Genomic DNA, 13,213 nt, shown 5'->3' on the forward strand with positions numbered 1-13,213 from the left:
AATTTTAATTTTAGAAATAAAATACTTGGGGTAAGGATTCTTGGTATTTGCCCTCCATATTAGATCACATAAATCATTCTGTTAGATAGGTAATATTTATGCAGAGTATTTTTCAGATACACGATCTGAATCCTTATATGATAAGGCAAGAGATATTCTCATTGCGAGTCTTCTGTTTAACAAAGAAGCATGGTTTCATCCTTATTTCATGGTTTGTTTGTAGCCAAGTTGTCCTTTTCTTTTCAGCTTCAGCATACCAAGATCCATCTATCACATTAAAAACTGAGGCGGAAGCTGACAGCTCTTTCGTCTGCAATGTCAAAGTAGAACAGTTGACAAATGGTAATATTGCTGATGATGAAGACGATTATAGAGAAACTTCTGATAACCAGCGTGGCTTTATTTTGACAAGTCCTAATGCAGAGGAAAGAGTTGAAGTAAACCAGAATAGGATTAATGGAACAACTCCAGTGAAGACTGGGGAAAATGTAGATCCACAGAATATGTTGTGGGAAGAATATGTCAGTGATGATATAAAACAAAAAGCTTCACGTAAACCTGTCAAATTAAATAAGCCACTCCGTCGACCTAGGTTACCAACCTTCCTTACGGTATGTAGTAACAGTAGTGTTGTTAAGAACTAAGGAAAATACTGCAAGAACTTGCTAAGTCAGACTAAAGGAGACTAGGTATCACTTGCATGTATGCGTATTACTTCTATAGAATGATTGCCCATTTGATTTTTTAATATTCCCATGAGCATCATCCTCCTGATTTGGTTTGTAAAAGGCCATTAAAGAATGCAAAATGAGGATAAACAAAGATAAAAGCACAATCACAAAACAATAGAAAAATTTGGTTTGGTTATGTACCTTCCCACATTGGGAGCTCTCTGACTTAACGAGCTCTTGCTGTGTTGAAGTTTTTTTATATGAATTGTACTGCTTGAAATGTGTGATTATTGTAGCATACTCTTAGAGTAATTAGACATGCCCATGTAGACCATCAGGAATAGGTGGAAGAATTTGTTTCTTTGAAGAATTTAATAGATTTGGCTTGGAAGTATAGATAGCCAAGTGAAGGGCAGAAGAGAGCCCAAGTCCTGTAAATAAGGGGAAGGGGGATAGTTGAAGACCTATCCGGGGATATAATAGAATGGATACAATTCTATTCATGTCTATCCACAGGAAAGGGAGAACTGATATAATATCCTTTTGCCCCTCCCCCCAGCAGCATTGCTCTCTTATATTTCATTTATTCAGTGTTTTTTCTTTCCACTTAACTGTCTTATCTATCAACTATTCCTTGCTCCATTTGTTATCTCTCTCTGACAAATTCTACAGGTAAGACCTATGAAAGCTTGGAAATGTGTTGCAGTAGTCTCTTTAACTTACACTACTCTATAATATCTTTGTCAAGTTAGAGAATAGAAATGAAACTTGAAGAATTCTAAACAGATCAAAGGATGATATTAAAAGAAATTTACAAGACCACGTTAAAAAAAAAAAAAAACTACCCCTTTGATGCCTTGGAAGAATATTATCCTTGGTGCTCACTAGCAGTAGGAGGAAATTTGTATGCTAACTTTGAAAATGAAAGCTTATGATATCAGGACAGTGGATACTAATTTGAACTTTTACAATAATTTATCATTGTAGAATGTTTTAAACCAGCACATCACATTGATGGCAATGTTTTAAACTCCCATTGATGTTTAAACTGTTATTTACTAATCATTATGAGAGAGAAGTCATTTTTAAAATCTGTAACTGCTGGGCCCATGGGTCTGTATTGGCAGCTGGGGAGAGTTAAAGGGTCTGTTGTTTTCCTCCACTGATGCAGTGCATCCATTCAAGTAGTCCAATATTGATTGTAAGATGCACTGTTTTTTTTTTTTTTAATGTGGACTATATTTATTAGTTGACATCTTTTATTAGCTTTTAAAGATTAGAGAGTTAAATGTCAGAGGTATATTATAATTGCAATAGATTTTCCCAATATGCTTATGTTTGAAGTGCATGCTAGTATTAGCTTTCACCAAGAGAAAGTGGAAAAAAGAGGATTTTCCTGTTTTTAATAACTTACTCAAGTGTTGACAGCTCTCATCCACAAATGTCAGTACTTATGACAGTCTTAGCATTGTTCTTTATGTTTTCACTTTGATTTTTGCAGTAAACTGCTGAACAACTGTTCAATCAGCTCTTAGCTTTCAGTAGAGGCTTGAGAGGATTGAATTACAGGTAAGAGCACCACTTGTAGTTTTTCAAAACAAACCATAGATTCTGCAAGTTCTCAAAGATACAATGACCTTCTAAGAAAGTGAAGGATCCTCTTTTAATGGGTTGTTTGATAGCCTTCTCAACATACATCAGCAATTTTGAAAACCATTAATTCTTTAGCATAAGATGGAGAACCTTTTGATTAACAATCCATTAGGGAAGTTACTAATCCTTACCCAGTCTTCTACAACTATGTTCTGTGCCCATGGTATCAAGAAGCTGGAGACTTGTTTTGAATGTTTTCAATCTCAATGTTTTACATACATACATATACCAAGGCACTTCCCCCAATTTTGGGGGGTAGCCGACATCAACAAATGAAACAAAACAAAAAAAAGGGGACCTCTACTCTCTACGTTCCTCCAGCCTAACAAGGGACTCAACCGAGTTCAGCTGGTACTGCTAGGGTGCCACAGCCCACCCTCCCACATTATCCACCACAGATGAAGCTTCATAATGCTGAATCCCCTACTGCTGCTACCTCCGCGGTCATCTAAGGCATCGTAGGCAGCAGCAGGGCCTACCGGAACTGCGTCACAATCGCTCGCCATTCATTCCTATTTCTAGCACGCTCTCTTGCCTCTCTCAGTGTTTTAGTTCATACAAATTCCTCCATAGAGACAAATTTTATTTTGTTTTTCTTAGCACATCTTAGGAACTATTGAAGGTTCCCTTTTGTGTAGTCAGATGCACATTTTCACATCCTTATCGTCCCTGATCATAGAAGTACCTAAAATTCATCTACTAGAGAGAAACCTACCAAATCTGGAGATGCATAGCCCCCATCACAAATTGATTTTTTATGGGAGGTGTACGGTTTCTTTAATATCTCAACAACTGGTTAGTTTTACCAAACTACTTGTAGTATGAATTAATTTTAACATTTTTGTTAATCATGTGTGCTAGTCATCCTGATAAAGGCCCAACCTACTTCAGCTCGATGAAAATTTACAGCGTTTGTATCAATCATTGACTTTTGTTGATACAAAGTACAGTACTAATACAGTGTGCTTCAAAATAGCAAAGAATATGCTTTGATAATTCTTTACTAAGGCTCCGCAAGAACAAAATTTATTTAAAGATTATACCAAATATCCTAAACAGTAAGGAAATTATGGCAGTGAACTTAAGGCCACAATCAATGAAGATAGTATGAAATCATGTGTTAAGTGGAACTTTTGAACCAGTGGGCACAAGTTCAGCTTCGTGGTCTATGGCAATGATCACATGGCGTGGTTTTCAGAGGTGAGGGTGTTAGGAGAGAATTTTTTTGACTTATTATAAGATATAGAAGCTCAAGCTTTATAGACATTAGCATTGTGACTCACAGGTAAGACTTATTAAAATAACTAGACCTCTTCTCTTTCATATAAAGGAATCATGGGACTGTAAATTTGCCGACTCGACTCTTCTCAGTACTTACCAATCTAGTTTGAGTTCTATCTTGATGGAATAACAGATTCCATCTTCTGTTGGGTTTAACCTAGAAATCAAGAACCCAGACATGTTGATTAAATTCTAGGGTACAACTCAAGAGAAGGAGAATTTTAAACCCCTTTTGAACAAAGAAGAGGCAGAGGTTCTTTTCAACTCACTAGCCATTGCCAGTCTTCAATGCTGTGATTAAAGCAGAGGAACAAACACAAGGGAACATTTCTGCTATCTACTTTGACAATGTGAAAGCTCTCTTCTTTCACACGTAGCTGGAAACAAAATCCAAGTCCCCCTTCCTTCTTGTTCAGAAACTACTATGCTGAACTAGTCCAGTAATGTTACCCTGTTAACACAGCTTGTTCCTGGGAAGAGGAATATTTTGATTGAACAACTTAACAGTAAAGATCAACTCTTTCCCACAAAACGATCTTTCTACCATCATGTTTGTCAAAACTGCTAAAGACTATGCAACCTAACTAGGAATTGTTTTTCACCTTCTTCAATCAGAGACTGATGTCTTCCGTTTTCAGATTCTGTACCTTCTGCCATTGTCAGTGCAGTTGAGGCCATAATATATGACAGTTCAAATCTTGATTTTTACAGATATCCCCTGTTTTAGATAATCAGGAAGGGGGTGAACAAATTCTGGACTTCAAAAAATTCCAGTATGATCTTTATAGCTTCATTTTGGCCTGAAAGAGAGTGGTTTCCAGAAAGTCTCTTTCAGCAGATCAACCAGTTTCCAAATATAAGCTCTTCTAGTATATAAACCAGTTTCCAGACAGAAGTCACTTTTCAGCAGATCAAACAGTTCCCAGACATAATCTCTTCTAGCATATAAACCAGTTTCCAGACATGCCACTTGTAGCAGATCAACAACCAGTTTCCAGGCATAATCTCTATTGGCATATAAACCAGTTTTTAAACAGTCTCTTCTAGCAGATCAACCAGTTTCCAGACATAGTCTCTTCTTGCAGATCAACCAGTTTCCAGATATAGTCTCTTCTAACAGATCAACTAGTTTCCAGATATAGTCTCTTCTAACAGATCAACCAATTTCCAGGCTTTCTTTAGCAGGAACTGAAACTGGTTTCTAGGCTTATTTTCTTCTAATAGGTCATCCCTGATCTCTACCAATTGTGAAAGATATATTTAGATTTCTTCACTCCTACTGACTGCATAGGAACCTGTCATGGGTAGACATAATACTTTTAAAAGGAGATGTTTAAAAGACAAAAATATATATTCCGGGCAATCCTGTCATCTCATCATTTTCATCAGCATTTTGGAAGTAAACCAAGCGTCGCCGAGAGCGCCTGTCGTGATAAGGAAACTGTCCTGTTTGACCAAGATGTCATCGTCTTAATTAGTGGAGTCAGCATATTTTGAGAAACTGAGCCTGAGGGAAATCCTTGTTTAGGATATATGTCATCATGGAAGGGCACGTGCTGCCCTTTTGTTATGACTTAACACGTGATCCGGATTGCATCAGAAATTTCTTCTAGAAGCTTCCATGGCATGATCGAAGTGGGCGTTTTCGAGGAAGCCAATAGAGATGCAGAATTGTTAAAAAAAAATGCCTTCTAGGGAGATGCCCACTGTAATTAACTCTGCCCATACAGGGGTATATAAACTTCAAGAAGAGATTGTCCAAGAGAGGTAGGACAGGACATAAGACAAGAGAGAAACTATGTCCGAAGCAAATAAGATCCAAGTCCTAGCAAGATAAGAAACAGAGAAGATCAGAAGTCTGATAGAGCCAGATTCTAACCTTCCCTGCAGACAACAAAAGCCTGTCTCTAAAAGATCTTGCTATGGCCGAGAAGAAGAGACAAATTGAAATGGGCAGCCCTCCCTGCTTGTGACAAGAAGTAGCCAACACTGCCTGCAGCCTGCCTTCGTTCAACAGTATCATCATTGAACGATGACAGGACAGTTTCCTCATCACGGCAGGCGCTTTCGTCGAGGCTTGGTCTACTTCCAAAATGCTGATGAAAATGAAGAGATGACAGGATTGCCCAAACAGGGCCACAGTTGAATCTCGTCTTGCCTCACTGCTCACACTGGGAATAGATATTTTTGTCTTTTAAACATCTCCTTTTAAAAGTATTGTTTACCCATGACAGAACCCCTTTATACTAAAGACTTCTTGCTACAGTATGTTAACATCTGCATTAAGATATACCTTACAAGAATGGATCAAGCCAATAATCTGAGCATCAGAGATTTCATCAGAATTTTTTTCAAGGCTCTTATCTCTAGACATATCTCCTAAAACTTAAATATAGTGCTTAAGTATTTATTTAGCCTCCCTTGTGAGCCCAATGAATCAATTGTTTTTAAAGAACTTTCAACGAAAACCCTTTTTTCTTAAAGACCTTGTGGCTAAAAGTGTTGGTTAAGAACAAGTATTGTCTTGCTATGTGGAACTCTCTCCTAACAAGTGATTTTATCCTTACTGTTAGACTTCATATAAAATTATTACAGAACTTTAGGTCTGCCAGTACATATAATATTATCTGCTTTGAACACTTTAGTGGGAAAATTAATAAATGAAAGGCTTCTGTACCCTGTACAAGCACAGAAAGCTGATTTGAATAGAAGTTTGGAGATTATTAAAAGGTTAAAGCATAGCTTTGTAAAGAATAAAGTTCCTAGGTCAAAATTTTTTTTTATCATCTTTGCCAAAATTCATGGTTAAGCATGCAATAATTTTTTTATGTAGCTTCTTTATCCTTGCTAAGAAAAGCCAATGATATAAAAAGAGGTTCTTTCTCTATTAATATAGTATATTCATATTTTTTTTAATGAATCATGTCATTAAGAACTTGTGAATACTGTACCACAGCTATTTCAAGGTACAATTCTTCATTGGGTACCTTTCATTTAGGACCATAAATTGTTCATGATTTGTGCCATACCTTAGGTTTCCTGGTTCCTGGATGGGACATATCAATTTAATAAAGGGAGAGTCAGTAATCATGTCTCTTTTTTTTTCCATTATTTGGCTGGGATTTTATATTTTTGGGGTCTGTAGAGATACACATTGTTGCGGGTAGGAGACGTATCTTTGTTTCTTGAGGGAATTTTAGTTTAAAGAGCCCTTCTTTTTGTTGCATGGTAGAGTTCTTGATTTAAGAACTACTACCTTTGCTAATACACTTAGGTCTCATCTATGGTGTTTCCAATCATTTATTCTCAAAGAGGTAAACTAGACCTGCCACCATTCTCAAGCTACAATAAGAAGTGACAAGAGAAGAATGCATTAGAGGTAAGAAGCATTCAAGGAATTCTCTATACTCTATAGTTTTAATTTACTTAGATGGATTTAAATAATCCAGCTACATCTACCATTATCCTTTTATCCAAATGAATGGGAATCAACATAGGGAATATTGGTTAAGATTCAATGAAATAAAGAAAATTTTTATTGCAAAATCTGTTATTGCAATACTTACACACACAATTTATAGATACCTATCCTCCCACCTTCCCATAATCTAGTGGGCTCAAAATAATAATGCTAGTACTGGTACAAGAGCATACACCTGAGGATAAGAGGGGCCAACACCTAGGCAAGCTATTCATATGCAGGTAGAAACTCAGGTTTCCCATTTTCCTTGCCAAAAACATTTGATTCCTGGAAACCTGTAAGGCCTATGAACATTGGTTGGGTATTAAGATGATGATTTTAATTAAAAATTTTTGTGCTTTTAATATTGTTTGTCAGAGAGAGAAATTTTTTGCCATTTTTAAGTGTAGAAATGTAGTTCAGACGTACTGCGTAATTTCATCCAACCTGTAATTTTATTTCAGAATGTACCTGGATGTTATTCATACGATGCTTCATCACATGGAATCAAGAGCGAACCTATTACAGATGAAGTGACTGGAGAAAACCATGAGATATCAAATGAATGTTATCAAAAGACAGCTGATCAGAGTGCTGTAAAGGAGGAGAGAGAACTTGGTATGTTCGTCTCCTTTGAGTCCGATATGTAACTTTTTTTTATAGTAAGCACAATTTCAATTCAAATTCTTTTTGATTACTGCTGTAATGGTTTGTGCATTTCTTGTCAGTCAGTATTATAAGATGCCATGCACTTTGGTAAAGAGCTGGGAATTAAAGTAGGGGGACAATTTAGATTGGTAGGCAATATTTGTAGAAGAATTAATTTATTTCTTTTTTACTCTACTTGGTGCTTCTGGAGTTTACCTTTAAAATGTATGCATTTGTTCAAGGTTAAATGATATAGTGCAAGGTGAATTTCATTCAGAAAGTCTTTAGATTTTTCAAGCTGGCATCTTTCAGCTGAACAACTTACTTTGAACGTTAGAAACAAATTCTGCATTGATAATATGAACTTGCCTATTCAGTAACAATGTTTTGATAAATGCAATTCTTCCAGTTACATTATTAGGTGGAAAGTAAAAGTTTGACATCCAATTATAAGTAATTTTCAACTCTTATTCCAGCAGATGATTATTGCATGGCAGGGAAAAAATATCCCTTTTTAGTTAAGACCCTTCAGAGTGAACATTTCACAAATTTGTGCAAAGACTTTGCAAACATGGAAGGAGAATATGATAAAGATGAGACTGGATCAGCAACAGATAGCAGCATATGTTTTATGGGCGAATCTTGTGCTCATCAAAAAATTATTGGTGTGTAATACTAACATAAGGTGGATTTAATTAACACTAATTTTGCATGTTCTGGTTATTTTACTTTTACAAAAAGAAGTTTAGAAGGAATGGTTTTCTTTATTTAGATCTTGTATTTAATGTACTGTATTTGTTTTGGTATACTCTTTGAATATATTGATAAATCTTATTAACCTTTTGGGATGGTTTTTTTTTCATTGATTTCTAGTGGTGTAGTAAAATCTAATGTTATCACTGTTCTTGCTAATAACATACTGTTACACAGTTTTCTATGGTTTTTTTGTTTTTCCATTTCTCATTTAGTTTAGTGTCATGCTTATGACTTTGGTTCTTAGTATTTTTACTCATTCCAAGAAGGAGGATAATTTATTGTAAATATAGTTGATGGCATAATTTGAATGTTGGATCATGTTTGTCTTTTATGACAGTTATATCTAACCAGCCCCATTGCCTAGTGCATGAATAGTTATAATATTTAACCAGTCCCATTGCGTAATGCATGAATATAGAGAGAAATCACTGTACTGTCAGGTTTGCCAAAAATTCATTGTAAAGGTGAGGTCATTCTAAATGGTAGATCCATGGGGCAGTTCATTGCATTGTTTATGATGTTCGAGAGACCTAATATATACACATGAGATCAGAGCCCAAGCCTCTTCTCCTAAGCTAGGACCAGGGATTACCAGGTAATGTCTGCTGATGACTCATCTGGTAGACTTGTTGGCCCCCAAACCTCCTTCATTCACCAATACAAATGGTCCATTGAGCATAGAAGCAGCTTTGTGTTGATATTTAGTTTTGACTTAGCCACCATAACTCAAAAGGGATTGATTTGATAGCTTTGCCTTTTTACCTTGGGTTTATAGGACATACTGTTACTTTCATCAAGGGTTTTATAGTTTCCACACACTTGTAAAAATTTAATATTTTGTCATCAAAAGTGTCCCCACAACCTCTTGAACTCCTGTTTGACCAAAATATATAATTGCTCATTAAAGAAACCCAAAATTTTTCAAGCAAATTTCATAGTAAAATAGATATAGGACAAAGGAAGAAAAAAATGAAAAGATGCGTCAGTGATCAAAATCAGAAGAAAATTATCTCACCTTGCCAACTCCCAACAGTCATCAGTAATAACGTTAGAATAGATCATTTATGTATAAACTATAGAATGAAATGTGTGTCATCCTGTTCAACAAAATAAAATTTACAAAGAGTTTGAACTTCTGAAGTTCTGCCGATTCCCACCGCCAAATTAGGAATATCATTCTACAATCTGGTCACTTATTTTCAAAGTACTACTGTATGAAAACAAATTGATAAAAACCATGAATAAGATACTAAACCCAAATACTTGTCAAGTTGACTTAAAAAAGGAATATGTACTTGTCATACTCTGAAAAATGCAAACAATACTAGGCTACGTTAGTCTAAAACTAAGAAGCACAACTTAAAACTCGGTTAGCAATGTGAAAATTTATCCTAAATGGTTGTTTATATGTCTGCCAACAAAACCATAATCTTCATTACCACACCCAAGACCAACATCTTCACCCCAACCCAGACCGTCATCTCTATCACCCCAACCCAGACCATCTCCATCACCTCAACCCTAACCATTTCTTCCATCACAGTCTGGGCTGTATTTATCACCACCTCTGCCTTCTAGAGCCTATCCCTCACATCAGTTAAGGCATATCTGAAACCGACTAGCATCTGATGCACCATCACCATTTTCAGTGACTGCTGCCATACCACCACTATTTTCTATCTGCTGTAGCATCATTGTTTGTATTTGCTACCTTTCACCACATTCTGTTTGGCTGTCTCACCATCCAGATTCTAGCCAAGCTCAAGGCTTTCAAACACGAGTTACATTGGTTGTTCCCATTGAGCCACGCAAATACTTCAAAATTTTGAATGGCACTAGGAGATAACCCCGGGCCTATTTTATTATGGCTCTTTATTGGTGCCTGGAGAGGTCTTTTGATGTATTTCAGATGTAGCCTCCTTCCAAGGGAGAGAGGCTGTGCTAACTAAAGCCTCTGTCTTTTATTCCACCCTAACTACAGCAGAGTGTAAGGTAATTTAGCCAGACATATTTTCATTCCATAATTTTGCAGCCTTGGATCAAAATGGAATGGTCATTGTTTAACATTTATTAAGAGTATGACACTTTTTATTGAAGGCATTCTGTTGGAATAATCCCCATAACGCAAGACTTCTCCGACACACTGGCTTAACCCTCCCTCTCCCGCTTTATCAGTGCTAGTGGTGAATGCACTCTGCCTGCTACTTGTTTTCATTCTAAAACTTATGTCATGATATATGGTCATATTATTTTATTTAAGGGGTCTTTTGGCCTCCTTTCTCTTCTATAATGCCCAATTAACTCCTTGTCTCACTGTTAGATACCTTCAATGGGTCAGTTAGATGAACATGAACATCAGGTTGTTTTGTTACATATATCGATGTCTATAGAATAGTAGATTCAAATTCAATCAAGTGGCATGAATGACGATGATTCAGATGTGAATGAAAGTACAGCATTGTAGTCTCATAAAAACGGTAAGTCTCAAAGCAATATATTCTTTCAGGTATACTTATTTTTTTTCTTTTTTTAGATAGGTGTTTCAAGTTCCAATAGAAGAATTTATAAACATTCAAATGTTGAATTAAATAGGCCAAGTTTTTACTGCGTAAAACGAAATACAGTAAAAGACTGGCACTCCATCTACATTGTCTCAATAAGGAGGAGGAACTTGGTGACCCCGGAGGTAGCAACAGTAGGGGATTCAGCGTATGAAACTTCATTTGTGGTGGATAATGGGGGAGGGTGGGCTGTGGCACCCTAGTAGTACCAGCCAAACTCAGCGGAGTCCCTCGTCAGGCTGGGAAGAGCCTGGAGAGGAAAGGCCCCCTTTTGTTCCTTTGTTTAATGTCGGCTACCCCCTGAAATTGGGGGAGGTGCCTTGGTAAATAAATAGATTTTTTTACCCTTGCCACTATGGTAAGGTTCAGTGTTACAATTTGAGATGAGGACTGGAAAACTAAGATTTCAGTAGATGGTAATGAAGGCCTGATCATCTGTAGTTAAATCAAATAGATCCTAATTTGGCAGCTTTAAATTAACTTTTCTAGTATGATCATGTGTTCAATGAGGAAGAGATCAACTGGAGAAATTTCTGGGATAATTAGATTCTGATTTGTATAAACTAGTGCTTCCTGTGTGAAGATAAGGCTGTTATTGTGGGAATTTGGAGGTTTTAAGTTTTCAAAGAGGAGCTGAGACAAGGTTTTAACATAGCTAGAAAAGTATGTTTAAAGTGTTGGGTATTTATAAAGTCTTAATATGTTCTGGTTGAAAAAAAAGAAAGGTAATTGTCCAAAGTACCATACACCTAAAGTACCGTACACCTTGCCCACACATCCTTCAACTTTAGCATTGCTTGAACAAAATTCCTTTGGAAATTTTAGTCTGAAAAACAGAAGGCTAACTAAAACTCGGCCTAAACTACCGTAATACTAATCAACACCAAATCACCGTCAGTACGGGAAAAACTAATGCAATTTGTGCTAAGCTTAGGCTGATGAAACAAGCCTTAGTTGAATCTTCAAAATATAAAAACTAGATACTGTACCCTTAATCAAATTGTCATCTAAAGAATGTCCCCTCATAAAAAAAAAAAAAACTAAGAAATTTCACCAAATACTCAAAACAAAAGAATAAACAGGTAGGAAGTGAATGAATGATAGCTAATCTTGAAAATCTTTCAGGACAAAATTCCAAAGTGTCTAGGGAACCCCAAGAGGAGTCTGTTGAAGCATGAACCCAAGGCCAAGAAAGAATTTGGAATGGAGCCGATTCAGAATATTAGTCATGCGCGGTTACACCTAATATTTCTGGCCGCCTGCTGTTTACTTTTATCATTTGTCGGGCTAAAACTTGCAAAGCTCCATTTTGTCATGACATAAAGTATTAATTACTGCATATCATTGCATAATTAATTAGGACGAAGAAATTAATGATAATGTTTTTTTAAATTTACATTGTGATGACTGCTTAATAGTTTCTTATTCAAGATTATATTTTAGGTGTGTGCACAGCCAGAGAAGATGACTTGAGGAAGGCTAAAGACGACAAGACATTCAATTATATGTTGTCAAAAATTGAACCGGTAAGAACCAGTCTTTCTTATATATAAGAAAGTTTATTTTATTGCTGTACCTTATGGTAAAATTTATCCTTGCTGTTTATCTCATAGTTCCACAATAATTACAGTACATTATCTCAGCTGGCAAAAAATTGAGCAACTTGAACTCCTGAACTCCTAGAATACTGAAAGATAACTATACTCAATTTTTTTAATGAGACACCTTTGCACTGACTTGTAGTGGTGCCCCTTTTGGCTCGGAAAAGTTTCCTGTTATCTCATTGGTTAGAATTATCTTGCCCAACCAATCAGCGATCAGGAAACTTTTCCGAGCTAAAAGGGCACCCCTGTGAGTTGGTGCAAATCTACCTCGCTAAAAAGAATTGACTATAGTTAGGTTTTATTATCAAACCAAATACTGTACAAGAAGTAGATGGGGTCATGTGATATAGAAATTATTACAAGTCATGCCCATTTTTTTTTTCATATACAGAGTTGAAGTGTAGGAATCTATAAGTTAGTTGTTCAATATAAGGGTAACATTTGTAGTTAAGATATTTTTTTTTTTATGTACTGCATATTTTAAGGAGGAACTGAAACTTCTGCCTTATTACCTTGTTGAAAAAGTTTATTTTAAATTTGAACAGATCAACAAGGACTTGGAAAACAACAATGACAAAC

The 13,213-nt window shown here is 36.1% G+C and overlaps 1 protein-coding gene across 3 annotated transcripts in view; it reads left to right on the forward strand.

Moving 5' to 3' along the window:
• LOC137638528 (uncharacterized) overlaps positions 1-13,213 on the forward strand; it is a 79,373-nt gene that overhangs the window by 54,828 nt on the left and 11,332 nt on the right. Inside the window, exons 12-16 of one of the 3 annotated variants that reach the window (XM_068370651.1) lie at positions 247-611; positions 7,530-7,683; positions 8,190-8,378; positions 12,474-12,556; positions 13,180-13,213. The exon at positions 13,180-13,213 is cut by the window's right edge and continues 60 nt beyond it. In XM_068370651.1, coding sequence (XP_068226752.1) covers positions 247-611; positions 7,530-7,683; positions 8,190-8,378; positions 12,474-12,556; positions 13,180-13,213 — 825 coding nt within the window. The remainder of the gene's footprint in view (positions 1-246; positions 612-7,529; positions 7,684-8,189; positions 8,379-12,473; positions 12,557-13,179) is intronic. The other 2 variants (XM_068370652.1, XM_068370653.1) reach the window with 2 other exon arrangements.

Source organism: Palaemon carinicauda, chromosome 3, assembly GCF_036898095.1.
Source record: "Palaemon carinicauda isolate YSFRI2023 chromosome 3, ASM3689809v2, whole genome shotgun sequence".
NCBI classification, from domain to species: Eukaryota; Metazoa; Arthropoda; class Malacostraca; order Decapoda; family Palaemonidae; genus Palaemon; species Palaemon carinicauda.